The 17,608-nt window shown below is 38.7% G+C and overlaps 1 protein-coding gene across 6 annotated transcripts in view; it reads right to left on the bottom strand.

The window, feature by feature from the left end:
• The window catches only part of ATXN7L1 (ataxin 7 like 1), a 97,544-nt gene that overhangs the window by 50,501 nt on the left and 29,435 nt on the right, over positions 1–17,608 (bottom strand). For 5 of the 6 annotated variants that reach the window (XM_085513480.1, XM_015887115.3, XM_015887191.3 and 2 more), the window contains exon 3: positions 10,059–10,163. The exons of the other annotated variant lie outside the window; for it this stretch is intronic. In XM_085513480.1, the coding sequence (XP_085369606.1) occupies positions 10,059–10,163 (105 nt within the window). The remainder of the gene's footprint in view (positions 1–10,058; positions 10,164–17,608) is intronic. 6 annotated transcript variants of the gene reach the window in all.

A 17,608-nucleotide genomic window follows, 5' to 3' on the forward strand; every position in this document is an offset into this window, starting at 1 on the left:
ACATGGAAGAAAAAGTTCTTTAAATTTTATATACAAAATGATGGTCTCTTTATTATTATTATAATGAGATACTGGTTTTGTAATTATCATATCAGTGTTCTGTATTGGACTAATGTTAGTTGAGAAATATGGCATGTGATACCACTGCTTCCCTCCTTTCAAAAATGGCTTAGAAGGGCTGAGTCAGATACAAAGACATGTGGCAAGGACACAGACAGTCTCTACCTGCGTGACAATTAAACAGATGTGGACTTGTCAAACTAGAAAAGCGATGACAGAGCAGGGTTATAGGCACATTTATAATGAAGGTGGACAGGAAGTGACTGTTTGCTGCTGGGCAGCAGGTTCAAAACAAAAGGAGAGGTATTTCATCACACAGTCCATAGCTGCATTTTGAGAATCCTCACTGCAGGACCGTAGCTGTTAAATTTCCATTAACTTCAAAAAGCAATTTTGGGTCAACAGGATTGTTCAATAGCCCAGTGACAGACACCACCAGATCTTTCTTTTCAAAGTTCAAATTTTGTTTTTATTTTTTGCTAGAGAACTTCTGCTGCATTTTCACCTAATGGGAAGGTATGCTGCATGCCAGGCTACCCAACAGAAGGCTGTCCTGTTATGCACTGATTTAGACCCTAATGATCTACGCTGATACAGAACTGCAGGTTTTGAACTCACAGTTATTTTCATTTGAGTACAATCTTCTCTTACATTGCAGCTAACTTCTGCATCAAGGCTGTAATGGCTTCATACCAGTTTTTAGATCATGGAGAACAAAAAAACCCCACAGCCCTCAGACTGAAAACACACTGTCCTGCACTGTGCTGCTCCCTGCAGATTTAAGGGTCTCACCACACCTCTCCTGCCCACGCAAAAATGCTGAAAAGCTTTACTGCTTGTTTTAGCATTCCTACTGAATGTATCTGGCATTAGACAGTAACAAAAAGGTTTACTTAAACAGCAAACTAATTCTTTGTTGTCCTAACAAGCGCCATTTTTACAGTTATCTTATAGCTTTTAGTGACCCAAAGTCACAGAACAAGATGTGCTCGTCTTCAGACTCACCTGAGCATACACAGTGGTACTGCCAGGGTGAGAAAGCTTAGAGAACATGCAAGGATACAACAGACTGCATCTTTCATACAGGCTGATAACCAAGCACAAACTAAATCAATCTGAACAAGTATAATCTACACAGACATTTTCAGTATTTCTGGCCAGTTACTGACCCATGTTTTAGCCTGCATAGGTCTATTCCTGCTTCAGTATTTTGAGGTAAAAGGAAAAATGAGACTCTTCCCAGCTAATCCTTCTCTTAACAAACTGAACTAAAAACTTCAGCAGTTTTCAGTCAGCAATCTCAAGCCTCTAAAACAATATCATTTGCCTAATGTACTTATATTAGTTCTTATTATGTCCTGTAAAATCTGATTAATTACTCTATCCAAATAAATGCAACACTTTTATTTTAGAAACAGAATCCTACAGTACTTTTAACCCACCTGTAATGATAAAACATATTTTAGAATGCCTAATTCAGTATTTTTAGATTTTAATATGACAATTATTACATTAATACCACTAGTTAAATAGAATAGCATTAAACTCTTGAGATAATTATATGAATCACTACAGGACTGAGAAATAGGAAACACCCAGAAGAGCTTCAGTTATAGCTGAAATGATGAGAATTTTAAGTACAGTGTTGTATGCATGCAAACAGAATGTTTTGAATAGATGTGGCACTAGTCAGGTTCCACAGTTTTACAGTATAACGTTCTGGTTACAATGGGACCAACTATGGCAGCCCAAGCTGGGCAGCCATGAGAGCCCGCACTGTGACCAGGATGCCCAGGCCTCCTGCTGGGCCCAGTGCCTGCTTTGCAATAAATTCCTAACGTTAGCCTGTGAGAAATTGCAAGTAACAGCTGGAAAACGAACTAGACCAAAAATGGTCAGAGAACTGCTAGAAGTCATTGTTCTTGCGCAGGATAATAAGCAGACAGAACTACAGAACTGAAATGGAACACCACTGGGTTGTGACTAACCCAGATGCTGATCACCTTTTGCAACACAAAAACACATCTGAATGTGTCAACTTTCAAAAAAGAACCCCACCCAAGTAAACCCACCACATCTTCCTCGTCCAATCATGGGCTGGATCAACAGAGAACAGCAGAGAGGAGCCCTGCTCTCCATATTTTGGAATGTGCTGAAGAAGCAATGAGTTTCTGTCTGGGCCTTTGGCAAATCCAGATTCCACATCAAATGTGCCTTCTGAACAGCGCAACATAATGTGATATAAAACAGACTTATTCTTGCTTACATATAGATCACCAAAACACTTCTGAACAGTGAATTCAAAAAGCTCTTACTTTGAACTTTACCTAGGAACAGGACTGTGGAGTCTGGTTGATTTTTAGCTTTATGAGAAACAAAAATCACCAACACATTCATTCTCTAAAATGGAAGACATCCACTTTCTTTAGCCCAGGTAAAACATACTATGGAAAACTTCAGCCCAAATAGCCCTGCTTTTAATTTTGGCAGGTTTTTACAGGCCATGACTGCTCATTACCACCATACCTTTCCCATCTCCTCCATTATCACACCCCCACCCCTCCACAAGTGCAGCCGTTGGGAGAACAAGACACTAAACTCAGCCCTGTAAATTATAGTATGTAGGAGATTAAACTTAAGCCTAATGCTACAGTCAACCTTCAACAGCTGAGTTCTATAAATGGACACTCCTTTAAAGAAATCCTTATTGGTTACTATTTAAAACTACATCTCTATTAAAATCTCGACTGAAAGAAATTACAAGCAATATGCATCTCCATCAATGCCATGACAACACCATCCGGTTCAAGTATGTACTTTATCATTTAACACAATTTAACTGCAGTTTAAAAAAATAATACATAAGGGTTCACTAATTAAATATTATCAATGATTACATTATGAAAAAGAGAATTTCTAACATTATAATTATCTTAGCTGTAAACATGAACAATACACTTTCAGTGCATTTAGAAGCCCAGAGCCACTATTACTCTGTCAATCTACTTCCTCTGTAGAACTACTTAAGATTGTAAAGTTACAGCATCATTGAGCCACTGTAAAAACAAAACTTAATAAATTATGGTAAACACATCAGTGTTTTAGTTTCAGGTTTTTTACTTTCATACGTAGATCCAGAAATAGGTGAAGGGTGGGGGGGAAGGTCACTATGCTGAATAGCAACTGCACACATGCATAGCATTCTGTTCAGTGGTGAATGTTGCCTTCTTTCATATACACTCTCCAATGTACAATCCCTTGAGAGTTCAGCACTGCCAAAATGTTCCTGCTTTCTCATTAGAAGTATGAACAAATTTTCTATTATTGGCATGCAGAATCACCAAGGTCAGAAAAGACCTCCAAGATCACCTACTCCAACCCTCCACCTACCACCAATATTTTCCCCACTAGCCCATGTCTCTTAGTACAACATGTAAATGTTTCTTGAACACCACCAGGGACGGTGACTCCACCACCTCCCTGGGTAGCCTGTGCCAGTTCCTGACCATTCAGTGAAGAAATGTTTCCTAATGGCCAACCTCAGCCTCCGCTAATGCAGCTTGAAGTCATTCTGTCCTGTTGCTACTTACCTGGGAGAAGAGGCCAACCCCCAACTATGTAAGTTGCAAGGTTGAATTTTTGAAAGGCGGTTTTCTATCAGCAGTTGTGAGCTTTCCACTTTCACTACTCATTGACCGTATCCCTCTCTATATTTCTGTAGCTGACCTACTTTGTTTTAAGCTCTGTGGACATTAACTAATAGCAATAAAGAGGAAAGCAGCACAAGCAGTGGGAAGATGATAGAAAAGAAATAAAAAGCCAACCCTATAAAATACTGTACTACTTGTTTGTAAGCAAGCAGGTCAGCAAGTCTGAACACAGCTCCGACTTAGATTCACTTCCTAGACAGAAGAAAAAAAACAAACTCCTTCCAGCCTTAAGCTGATCTCAGTGACTCAGTGATCTCAGTCTCTGCCACAGTCCATCCCTTAGATCTGGATGTTAATCTCTACATTCAGATTCCCTTTGTCTGATACACTCTCAGTGTAAAAAGCATTGCTTCATTGTGGTTTACAGTGTGTCTGGTTGTTACAGCATTCTCCACTCCTAGGAGGTAGAAGGTGGGAGAATAGCAACTAGGAGGTAAGTCTACTAAATCCACATACTTCCTGGCCAAGTTATCACAGAGAAGGCAGGATTTTGTTTTGTCTTTTCTTGAATGAACATAGCCTTGCCAAAGTATCTTTCACGAAGCTCTCTCTAGGGCATGCCCAAAAAACAAACAAACGAACCCCAAGCTGTTCTGAATGAGCACAGTAGCCAATACTGAGGTGGCCAACAGTCTCATGCATACAAACAGCTTAGAATTGAAATGAACCAATGAACAAAACCCTTAGGTCTTAAAATTTCAATTTACCTTTCACACATCTAAACACTTTTCTGAATCTGGGCAGAGTCGATCAGCTGTTAGGATACAGAGCTGCTCTCTGCAAGACAGAGCTGGCGTTTCTGTACCTATTCAGAATCCCAAGAATTGCTCTGACAGTCTAAAAATACAGCACTCCAAGAATACCTAGGGAAAAAGATGAATTCAAAATAGTTCTTTTAGTTTTGCCTTTGCGAGGGTAGCATTCACCATACCTGGATTGTCCGTACAACACTGTACTACTTTTTAAGATCTATGGGAATGGTGCAGAAGATAGCTTGTGGCCTGTTCACTGCTACATTGGACCCAGAGAGCTCTCAAGGACAAAGAACTGACCTACATCATCCAGCACGCACCACTGCAGGAACTATGGCTAAAATTTCCACCACAGACAGGAAACAGAGTTATGCCATTGGCTGCAATTTGGTCTGGAGAACAAGATTTCTGAGAGACTGTAAAGCTAAAGAGAATTTCTGTATGCTTTCAGCTACAAAGAGTTTCCAATTTCAAGTGACAGCAATGAAAGATGCAGAAAAAACCCTCAGTGTATCCCAACCAATTGCACAAGTCAACTTAAATGTACAAATACAGAACATGCAAAATACTCGGTTCCTTCTCTCCTCTACCCCCTAAAAGGAACAAAGCATACTTGGATTCTTGCCAGTCCAGCTGCTAACATTAAACAACTGTTGCTACATTTCATAAAAAGCAGGGGGGAATGAGGGTAATTTTCATTATTTTAGTTCTCTTCTGTAGTGAAACCTGACCATGAGAGAGCCAGAAAGTTATCTGATAAACGCAGACAGCGCAGAACAAGTTTTGACAAGGCTGTGAAAAAAATCACAGCAACAGAATGCAAATGACTCAAAACGTCATTGTCACTGAAGGGCACAAGAACGCTTCCTCTGATAAAAGAGTAAATGCAATGGATAAAATACTACCTTCTTAAAAAACCCCAACAGGTGTACTTAATAATAATATGACAAGGAATAATTGAAAATCATATCAAAATGGATAACATGACACAGCAAATGTGACATTGATACCCCTAACAAAACCCTTACAAACACACAAAAATACTTGCTGGGAATGTTACTGTTTGTGTTAGAAAAGCCAGGCACTACTATTCATACTGCAAGCTCAGCCTTCTTTTCTTTAATTGTGGTTCATTAAATTGTAACAAACAAATATTATAGTGAAGAATAGCTGGGTTGAGTAATTCAAAATATATAACCTCTCTTAGGAAAATTATTTATGTTCTTCTGCACTTCATTACTTCCTAGCTTGTTTCTTTTCAATGATGCTTATACGACCAAACGGAAAGATCAAAAAGAAATAACAGCTTTCCTACTTTCATAAAGACATAAGTATGTCAACCCAAGGGTTTAAAACACAAGTAACAAAAATCAAGGGTTGTTTTTTTTCCTTTTTAAGGACTAGGAATTTCTACTTCTTAATTGGAAGACTGTGTTGGTTCAAACTTAGAAACAGGAAGGATAGATAGCAATGAACCTCCAATAAAGACATGAACAGAGGAAGAAATCTTCATAGGCACTTTTCCTTGATGAAGCAAAATTGATATCGTCTGTATGCTACTACTTCATTAAATGGGGATCTTAACCATTCTGCTCATTAAGATACCCTCCACATCTCTTGAAACTGGTCCAGAGTATGTTTGGAAACTTTCTGTCATGGTTCAAGTGCAGTTATTGTTTAATCAAGCTTCGTTATTTAGTTTGGTAATTCAGCACCTCCTCTTCCCCTTTACTTTTAACACTTTCTCCTCATTAACTTATTTCCTCACATTAAGAGAAGAAACTAAGATGTTTTGCAAGCTCTCTGCTATTCCAGAGCTACCTTTTGTAGGAGATTTTCTTTTCAACGGGAAAAGACCAAAGTTAACAAGTCTATGAAAGTAAGGAACATTTCTAACAAAATAACCAGATCCATATGTGATGCTTTTTATTCCGATAAAGGACAATGCAGGATAAGAATATGAAGCTTTGCTCTGACTGGGGCTAAAATAAAAGAGAAACATCTCCTGGGAAATGGTACAGGCCCTGTATGAACAAGCAACAGATAATCACAGAACTTGAGATAAGGGAAGTCATTCGTCAGACACTTCAGCACAGGCTGCTACTCTAAAAATCTAGAAAACAGATACATTGGAGAAAACCAACAAGCAAAAAGCAAATGCTTGGAATATTATGGTTCTGCAGGGATAGTAAAGCACCACACTTCCAGTGTCCCAGAAATGTTCTACATTTTCATTGAGGTCAGCATTTGAGAACAAACAGTCTCAAAACTAAAATTCTCCACATACCAATACACTTAGACATGCTGCAGCCATCTAACCAGGCTGATGTCTCATTTCAAAGTCCCTAATGGAGAAATAAATACACGTTCACACATTAAAAAAAAAGATATTGTTCCACTTGAAGAAGTTACTCTGCATCGTATGTATATGAATGGTTTAATCCTCACAGATGGATGCAAATGTTTATTCTACAGGTATAAGGACGTAAAATTGCTCTTAATTCAGCATTTCTCTTAGAGGTTTGGAGAGGTCTAATACTTTGCAACACTGGGCATTCTGCTATGTTTATTACAGACTCCCAAGTTCAGCAATTCAGTCCTCTAATTAGCCAGATCTCTTATTGTATTTTTCTGATTTCTGCTGGTCCAAGGTTATATGAAGTACCGGCCCCCATTTAAAAAGCCTGAACCACAACCAGCTTTCTCTCTTCTCTTGCTTGATAGTCCGGGAAGCAAACCCTTCAAAGTTAAACAACAACATCTGCCTCTTCAATCTTCACAACTTCCCAGCGCCATCAAGGATGGCTGCCACATGTCTGAAATTAGAGACAAATGCAGCACTGGGTCTTCTAACGCTCTGGAGAAAGTCACATGCCATGATGGGCTGAAGATAAGTGTACAAGAGCCCAAATGTTCGCTAAATTAACCATTCCAAATCAAGCTCCAAAGCCAAGACCAATGTTGCAATGCAGGGAACTCAGAGACAAAAAGCACATGTCTGGCACAGATCTAAATCCTTACAGAGAGAATATGCACTGTGTCTTACCAGGAATATTAGTAACAAGCCGCACTTTGTAGGAGATGCTGGGATAAATCTCTACCAGCCCCTATAAGTAACAATAAAGACTCCCCATGATGCAGCCCTTCAAGAGCCAAAAGAACAGTGGTGGCTCTAATGCTTTCTCCTTTCATTGCTTTTGTTTCAACATTAAAGCTGCATTTCAAGATGTGAAATATTGCATTTTACAGTGGATAGGACGGTCTTAAATAACCTCAAAGTCTACTGACAGAGATCTACAATATCACTGAATTTACAGTTATACTGCTGCAGGACCAAATTAATTAAAACCCAATTAACAAGATGCATTCTTTAGATCTTAGCCATTTCTTATCATAATGGTTGTACGTTAGCCAACACACGTCAGTTACACAACATGTAGTATTTGCAGTAAAATATCATTGTTATACAAGCATTACTAAGACCTCCAAGAACATTTCCTTCTTCTAAAACTTATTCTCTACATGGTTAGTGTACCACTTTTTCTGTTTCATCTTTAAAACAAAACATAGACATGTATATAAAGCTTTTATACAGGCTTTTCAGACATATTCTTGTATACATTCCCTGAAATAAGCCTGACTACATTAAGTAGTTAAGTACATTAAATATAATCTTCGAGGGGTAAAGCCTTTGGTCAATTATTTTCAATATTCTCAATCTCTTTTAATGCAGAAGTTTGATTTAAAAGTCTTGGGGTCTTAAGTCAAACAATCCAGAATTTAACTCTCAATTGTTCAGTGTAACAGGATTGAGAGAATGAAGTGAAAGGAACTGCATAAATAATAGAATAATGAAGAAGAGGAAAAAGGGACAGTGACTCACAGCATCTCAGCAGTGCACGAGCAACACACTAACACAAATGTTAACTGGTCAATTCTAATAAGCTCTGAAAATTCCTTCCAACATAGATTTTACCTCACCCGCATCTGTAAGAAATATTTTGCCCAGCTTCTTAGCTTTATGCTATCCTTTCCACAGTTCCTTCCAGTATCATCAATACTGTTTAAAGGACATATTACTAACAAATTCCACCACCTCTGTCCTTCTATATAACAAGTGTTCACAGAATGGTTGTTTTATCTATGTCATCCTGTAGAATATTTTGAATTGAAAACACTTATCCAGCACATCACTTTACACTTCCTCTAAGAGTTCTACGTGGCTTCTGTGTGAAAACAGGCCCAACTTCATACCCAAGCCAGAAGGTCATGACCAGCACAACTACAGAAGGCTACAGCAGTGCATTTTTGATAGAAATTAGTCAGGAATTGATCAGCACTTATTTTCTGGTTTATGACATACCTCTGTATAATGCACGAGTTCCATTTTTATTTTCAAGTTTTATTTTTCATGTGTGCAATTGCTCCTGCTTGGCTGTTAGTAGTCCATCCATAAGAGCCCAAGGTAATATTTTGGCAATCTCTCCTTCAAAGCAAATACATTTTTACATTTTCCACTTACTGAGTTGCCTTGCTGTCGAGAAGACTGAAGGGGACACAGGATTTATGAAGTCTATTTGTTGCACACAGGCAAGGAAAATCTTGGTGGTTTTTGTTTGTTAGTTTGCTCTTCTCTTAATGTATTTCACTGACACCACCACTAGCTACCATCCGTCATTCTGCAATCACCTTCAAATTAGTTTGGTTAAACTTAATTTTAAGAAGAGAAATTTCAAAAACCTCATGCAAAGTGAACCATTTCAGTCATGCTTTGCAATCCTCTAAAACAACAACAAACCAGAAACAAACCACTGGAGAAATAACGAAGAAACCGCCATATAAATAATAAATAAACCAGACCTTGCGATGAAGCTGTTAGAGAATATTTGACAGCAGTTTGTTAATCAATAACAAAAATTTCTAACCAAAGCTATTCTACTTAAAAATTATCACCTTATCATATTAATTGAGAAATAAGTATCTCCACATTTTTTCAGTTTCTCAAATAAACAGTTTTCAAGTGAATCTTAACAAATGTGACGCAATGTGCCAGTTATGTTAAAAATTAAGCCCTATGAGAAATAAACCCTATAAGCACCCATATAAATAAATATATATAAATATATATAAATATATATAAATATATATAAATCCCATCAGAAAACAACCCACCACAACTTCCAGGTTCTAGCTAACATCAACTAGTATCACTGTGCTGCTTTAATAAAAGACAATACAATGTTACATCATGATAGTTTTAGGTTAGTTAGTATCTAACCAACAGAAGTTGTTACAATAGCTTAATTTAGTATAACAAGTTCAACTTGAAAAGCCCAGCTTCTAGTACAACTGATTTAACTTCCCTCTTTACATGAAACATTCTTATTTGAAGGCATTCCTCATATTTTCTGTGGAAAGAACACAAGATAACTGGAAAAGTATCTGCAATGCCACTGTCATGACCACATGCAACCATTCTTAAGAGAACCATAGGCTGGTTTGGCACTGTAATTCAGGAAAGAAAACATTCACTTACCGCAGTGCGACTGGAAAACCTGTGGCTTGACTACCTGATTGCAGATATTGCACACTACAAGATAGAAATCATCATGAGCTGGATAATGGCCAAATAAGTGCATATCTGTGGGAAAGTTAAAAATATATACAAGAATTAGAAGTTATGCTTTAAATGAATGTTAAGAAAAAAAATTAAATACTGTAGGGCCGCTATTGTTATATTAGCTTATAGAAAGCAAATTTATACGCTGCTCCGTAACAGTTTATTACTATGCTTAAGAGATTTTTTCCTCCTCAGGCTTTCAAGGTCCTATGCTACAGCTGCGGTCACATTCCCTCAGTCTGAGTCAGAAGGCAGGCAGCAGCGCTCACTGCCAAGAAGTGCACTAAACATTTCTGTGCTGGTCAGCTGTAGAAACAGCAGAAGAGTACATCTTTTCACATCTCTTCAAAAAGATTCTTTCAGGAAACACAGTGCGTGAATTATACGCTCTGCGTTACAATATTCCAAGCTCAAATACAGATTGCTGCAGAAAGTCCCCTGCTTAAAATCTGGTTATAGCAGCCAAGGACAGGGATGCTACAACAGCTTCACACTCAGTCAGGAATGCCATCCCTGTTATGAACCAGATGTAATGACATGAAATTCCTTGTTCTCTGCAAATCCCCCTCCTTGTTCAATGCTCTCTTGATTGGCTCCCTAAAAAACCGGGAAGAGACAATAATGGTTAATAAGGTATTTCCCAGTGACAGCACAAGGAATTGCATGGAATCCGATGATGGGACAGTCACACCATGATGGGCACTTGTCCCTCTCAGCTGAAACACAGAATGCAACACACACATTCTTAAGCCATTACAATCACAGAGTAAAATAGGCTTAAATTACTACCAAAGGCCTCAGAGCTCTAACAGCAGTGAGTTAATGTGCTTCGCTCTGCACTGCTATAACTTGAGAACAAGCACAAGTGCTCAGCCACCACATTTCAGCTTTGAGGGCAGTAACTTCAATCATGTTTGGTGCCATGACTGTGCCACCAGAGCCAGCACTGCCAACAGAGGCGTTACTGCATTAGGAACTGCTCCTTGTTTTGGCCACACGGGCCAGTAACACCTTTACTTGCTGTCACTGAGTTAAATACGTCACATCTTTAAGTAAAGACACCACAAAATAGCATTCCAGTGTTACTCAGCAGCATCCCAAATCCATTACAGAACCTGCAAAAATGCCTTCTGACTCAGACCGAAGCAATGGCCGGGCACCTCTTAGGCAGGCACTTCAACTGGAAGAGAAACGCAAAGATCCTCAGTGACAATAAACATGCACAACAGCAGTTGTGATTGATAACCATTACTTCTCCCAGAGATTTCTGATGTGTTATTCATTGTTATTTAATGATAGCTATTTCTTTCAAACAGTCTTTTTTGTCTTTTGACTTAAGCAAGCGCATTCTTACCAAAAGCAAACATTTTGTCCCTAGTATTATATTTCAAGTGATTTGGGCTGGCCTGCACCGCTGTGCAGGTTGCTTATGATGTTAGTACTTGCAGCCATGGAGCAGAAACCATCTTCAGGCCGTGAGAGCTCCCCAGGACCAGGGCAGCCCCTCCTGCTACTCAGGCAGCCCCACAAGCAGATCCAAGCAGGTTTCTTTAGGCACACACCAGTACTACCAACTCACAGATATTGTCCTTTACCCCTGAAAGCCAAACCCTGTTTGTTACTGCCCTTACCAGGCTGACACCTGGCTGAAAGGCTGACTCACTGTCACCTCCCTGCAGCACCAGGCCTGGACTACCTGAGGCTTACTATGTACCAGAAGGAGGTGACTACAAATAACACATGTGAAGTAAATTCGAAGGATGGCAGAAGTTAAGTATATCTACTTTGATCTGTTTGCTTTATTTCTTTCCTTTCATGCGATAAGTTAGTGATCTTAAAGATCACTTTATATTAGCAATTCTCACGTAGCTGAAACCTCATTTCCAATCAGAACACACAGACTCCCACCAACAGATTAAAAAACACCAATGAAAACAGTATTTCTTCATAGTATAATCTGACACAAACAACTCCCAGCTCAAACCCAAGCATTTCATTATGTTTATAAAATATTTCTTTGGTTTTTTTTTCCTCCTGCTTGAATAGTCCAGCGACAATCTTGCTACGAAAAGACACAGAACTTGCCTTTTGCAAACACAAAAGATACTCAAAAGTTGCAACCTTTTCGATGTTAAATTCTTTAAGTAGTACTTAGCTTGCACCGCTTTATACACAAGACTTCACTATACCTAGCTCTGAAGCATACAGTCTGGTTGCAGGGAATAACTTACAGAAACACGTACAGTATTAATACAGCAGAAATCTATCTGAGGACACAGAATAAGAAACTGGGTTAGTTCACAGGATCACAAAACTATCTGCTTTTTCCCCACCAGACATGGTCAGGTAGGTAGAAGGGCAAGTTCTTGTACCTGCAAACTCTTTGTAAACTGGCACTGAGGTTTTTGTGATACTGAGGTGGCAGAAGCTGAGGTGCAAAGATACTGTACCAAGTTGATGTTATTAGTTATCTATTCAAAGCCCACTTACATTAATCCAAGGACTGAAGATTACAAGTTGAAAATCAGAAGCAGGAATCAAACCACACAAATAAATTGTTGTTCTTTAACCAGAGTACCTACAAAACTTTTATAAACAGCATCATTCAGACTGAGTTCTTTAAAAACTTATGCAGAAATTTATAAAAGCAAGAATTCACCAAGTCTAAGCTGGTCCAACTAACTTTGGTCGTTCCACTGATGTTAACAAGACTAGCAGAGATAATCTTCCTGATTAATCTCACGATTTGTAAGTACACACATATCATATATAAATTATTTTTTAATTAAAAGCTGTACCAAGCATTAGTACTGTCTTGCCAGAAATTCCAATCAGAGATTTACTTTATTAGGCATGACAGTATTACAAATGCAACCTGTATCACAGAGAATTTAGAACCAAGGAAACAAGGACAGTACAATATGAAAAAGGAAGCAGACAATATAAGAAAGCATACATATATACTCTTGTGTTTTCTTGTTTTTAATAAGAACAGCTAGGTGTTGATACGTCCTACCCAAAGCAACTCTTCTCAAGTAATATTAAACACTGAAAGAACAGGGAGAGACCAAAGAGTGAAGGACTATGATCAGCATTTATCTTATACCACTACCAGAGCTCCTCCAAAGGAGAAAGAGAGACTGAAGCTGGCATCACCCATCCCACACTGGCACAGTGATCTCTACCAGAGCCTGTGACCCTCTTGTTTTCTAACTGCTGACACAGATAACTACAAGTTCAAGGCAGAAGAGCTGCATGTCACTTCCAAACAGTAAAAGTTGCCCATGGGCCCTATCATATCCTTTCACTTACTTGAAGATGCTTTCAGCAGATTGAAAGCAGATTTTGATGGCAAAGACAGTTAACTTACTTTATAGCCCTGCCAGGCTTTGTGGAAGGGCTACCTTTAAGTGCCCTTCTCCTTATAGCATCAAATCATTGGACCCCCATAATGAAATCTTTTGGCCCGCCATGTCTGTTAATACCAAGCACAGACAAAAGTCTTGCTTGCAAGTGAGCTACCTGACTAACAGGATGTGGAGCGTCCATATCATGTGCAAAATATGCAAAGGTAGGAAGAATCAGAGACAGCGAATGCTGACTGTAGGAAACCTGGCTTTCTCAGATTAAAATCTTAAACCAACTATTACTGTGTAAACACTTTGCCGTGGTGCTTGGGAAACGAATACAATTCTGCTTGTAGTTTTTATATTACAAGCATTTGCAATTATAAAGACAGCCGTAGCCACATGACACAGTTTTGTGAGACATCAGCTTGGTAAGATGTGCATTAAAAAGCATGAATGCCATAGAAACAAAAGAAAATGTTGCTTCTACAAGCTGTGCAGGAGCACAGAAATGCAGGTGTCAGATACAACTTTTAACTTCTACACAAAGAAGAATTATTTTTAGTAACAATCAAAGCCAGATGACTTATATGAAGTTCTCTCTCTGTTATTATATAATACATAATCATTTACATCCAGCCATAAAATAAAACACAAGCTAAAAATAATCTAAAACATTCTTCCCCAACAGAATTAAGGTTATTGTGAACAGCAAGACCTCACAATATTGTGTGGGAAATTAAATTCATAAAGATGATCTTTTGCTATAAATCATTCACTCTTTAAACACTGTCTTATATATCAGCTGCTTTACTAAGTAATGACACAAAGCCTGCTTAAAAAAATATTAGCGATGCATACATGGAAGAAGGGTGGGAGGAAGGAGGAGAGAAGGAATACTGCAGTCACACTGGTTTAAAACCAACAAAAGAACAGCTTTTAAAAAAAAAACAATGAAAAGAAAACCCAAACCCATGTGGACATGCAGACTTTCAAACTCTGCATCTAGAAATTTGCTCAATATTTCCCTCTTGTTCTAGAGCTGAAAAATCTCTGCAGCATTCAGAAATGGAGGGGAACAAAAAAATCTTCCAGTGCATGACATTACTTCTATGTTTGAGATTACTCAGTAAGATAAGGAATTTGAATGGTGAAAAGAAACTTGAAACTGAATCAATACTAAGTAGTCTTTGGGGTATCATTCAAACAGCAGGTAAACATGCTTGCACAGACAGGGTAGTCTTATCTTAGCACTAAATATAATGCTCCTTCCATCAGCTTTATTCTCCCCCACATATGATTTTCCTTTGGTTTCCACTTCTAATGCAAGAGAAAAAAAAAAAAAAGAAAAAAAGGCAAATTGCTTCAGTAATTAGCTGCCCAGTGTCACTTGTATTCCACCCCTGCAAGTGCTGGAGTCACAGTTGCAATTAATCATGGAATAATCTAAGGTGAAAGAGACCTCTGGATGTCATTTAGTCCAAGCCTGTGCTCAGTTCACAGCTAACTTCAGGGTCAGAACCACAAAGTAACGATCAAGCTTTCTTTTCTGATGAAAGAAAGGCAGTCATGGCTGAAGTAACCATGAAATTGAGGAAGATGTAAAATTAAATATTCAGGACACAACTAACAGCACCAAATGCAATCGCTGTAAGTCCTGACCGAGCTGTTTTGGGTGTTAATACAGGGAACCAAACACTGATTAATATGAAAAAAATGAAGGGAAATCCTCCCCCCTTGCAAATAGAACTGATAAATCAGTGCAATAAGAAATCTCAGTGGTGACCACTAAGGTTCGCTCAGCTGGTCATGTGAATTCTTGTTAAAGCTTTACTGTTCATTTTTTAGATGAGATTTCATACCACAGTGTAAACACAAACATTCAAGCTGCTAAAATACAGATAAAGTCCACTGTATATGTGCATTTGGCCACTGCAGCTCAGGGCTGGAGTGGAGTGATGTGATGGGAGGAAGCAGCGAGAGCTGAGACAGAAATTCCCCTGCACTGCCTGTTCTATTCCAAATCTGCAGGGAAAAACTGGGAGAGCAAGACATGGGTGGAACGCAAGGGCAAAAGATTTCAGCAAGGTGACAGGCAATGAAACCTATGCTAAGGAATAAGGAATACTGCTGAGAGATGAACTGTATGGTTAAATCTTAGAATTCTATTAATTTCAGTTACACAATACTTAGTTTTAACTAGGTAAGTGCAGTAAGAACATGCAGCAACTTTAGCAACTCTCATAACACCAATATATTGCCTACAAAATTGTAACTGTTATTAAAATTTTTTATTTAATGCAGGGAAATTATCTCATGGATCATATACCTTGATTGTGAGATGCCTTCCATCTAACATATAACAACATATCCCAGTAACTAGAACAGGTGCTTACGAGATTATAAAGCTGCATTAACTGACAACTCAGAAGTGAATGAGTAAAGAAAACCTTGTTGCTGTGCAGTAACGTGGACGCCAGTTCAGCATATTAACGTCCAAAGAAAAACAAACAAACAAACAACCCCACCAAAACAAACAAGCACCAAAACTTTCACCCCCTCAGTTCGAAAACTGACCTCAAAAACTAAGGTAAGCAAAAATATAGGGAAGAAACAGACTTTTGTATGGTTAAAAGAAAGCTAGAAGAGCCATGTAAATATAGACAGTACTTTCAATTACACAGGTAAACAGTTAAATTTGGCTTTTGGGCCTCGTGGACATGAGGTTTGTCCAAACATATTTCTGTTTTCCCTACCAGATACAATCAGTCTTTATAAGGGTATCACCTCCAGCTACAAACCTCGTCTTGCTTATGTCTCTGGAAATCACCAAGATAGTAACTTCATTATGAAATGAGAGCCAAACTTAAATCACTGATGGTAAGAAACATTGACAGATGTGTTACTTGTAAAGACCTGGACTACACAATCCATGTCCAGAAGCAGAGATGACATCCCAGGTGTAGAACATACATGTAAAACTCCTAGACTCCTGCACATGGACAATAAGGCGTGGAAGCCCTGCTCTGACCCTGCAGGAGTGGATTTCTTTTACAAGCTCAAATATATTACTATCAAAAACCCTGGAGAGTGAGTGTATCCAAACTCAGCTGTGCACACTCAGGAGAGAGAAAATGCAGTCGCTGCATTAGAATTCTGGTTTATTCAGTTCTGAAAACCGTAAGAAGAAAAATGGCTTGGAATCATCTTCATTTCCCTCTTAACTCCAAGTCAGTGTCATACGACCTAACTGGATATTCTCCATGAATCATTATGTGGCAATAGAACAATTCTTTCTTCTTGAACACCTATCCGTAGAGGGCTTGCTGCAAACGAGACTTGTCAGCACCAACAGTATCCTTCATGGATGATGGGGCTCCATTTCAGTTCAGATTGATGTATGGCTCTCCAGCATTAGATGCCTGACCTTTAGCAACAGCTGCAGGGTCTCACCACACACACGCTTACTCAGACATCTGCAGTAGGTGGACTCTGCCAGCTTCTCTGCTGGGACAGCACACCTTGGCATCCAGAGGACAGGAAGGGCTGCCTGTTGGCTACAATAACTGACAAACTATTATAAGGTTATTAGAACAGCTAAGAAACAGCCTGAGCAACCAGAGAATTGTATTCCTAGTTCACCATGAACGCCATTTCTGACTATGGCCAGCCAAAGAGGTGAGAAGTCAGCATCAACTACTGTCAGTTTGTTTTCCTTTTCACAGCACAATAATCCTAAGAGTTCACTGTAATCAATAAACATTTACTAATGGTGTGGGTGAGCTATTACTTTAATTAGAATCAGCAGGATTTCTACATGTATGTAGTGCAAAGATCCAAAGTTTCCTGTTGTGCGAGTCAAAGTACTTGAAATCAAAATAATAACCTCTCCTCTCTCCTAATTCCACAACCAGTGCACCTCACATCATCTTTATCGTAGGTCGTGGTGACTCACTGAGTGCTTTTTTTCATTATTTTTCTTATTTGTTAAAACCGTAGCTTTAATGATTTTACATTAATGATAAATTAGGTGGCCTGAAAAAAGGAAGTGGCAAGAAAGTAACTTCTCTGACATTTGTTGATTTTCACTTTTTTCCCTTTTTTTTAGGGGAATGCTGA

Source organism: Coturnix japonica, chromosome 1, assembly GCF_054131305.1.
Source record: "Coturnix japonica strain WE chromosome 1, WE-NBRP24, whole genome shotgun sequence".
Classification (NCBI taxonomy): domain Eukaryota; kingdom Metazoa; phylum Chordata; class Aves; order Galliformes; family Phasianidae; genus Coturnix; species Coturnix japonica.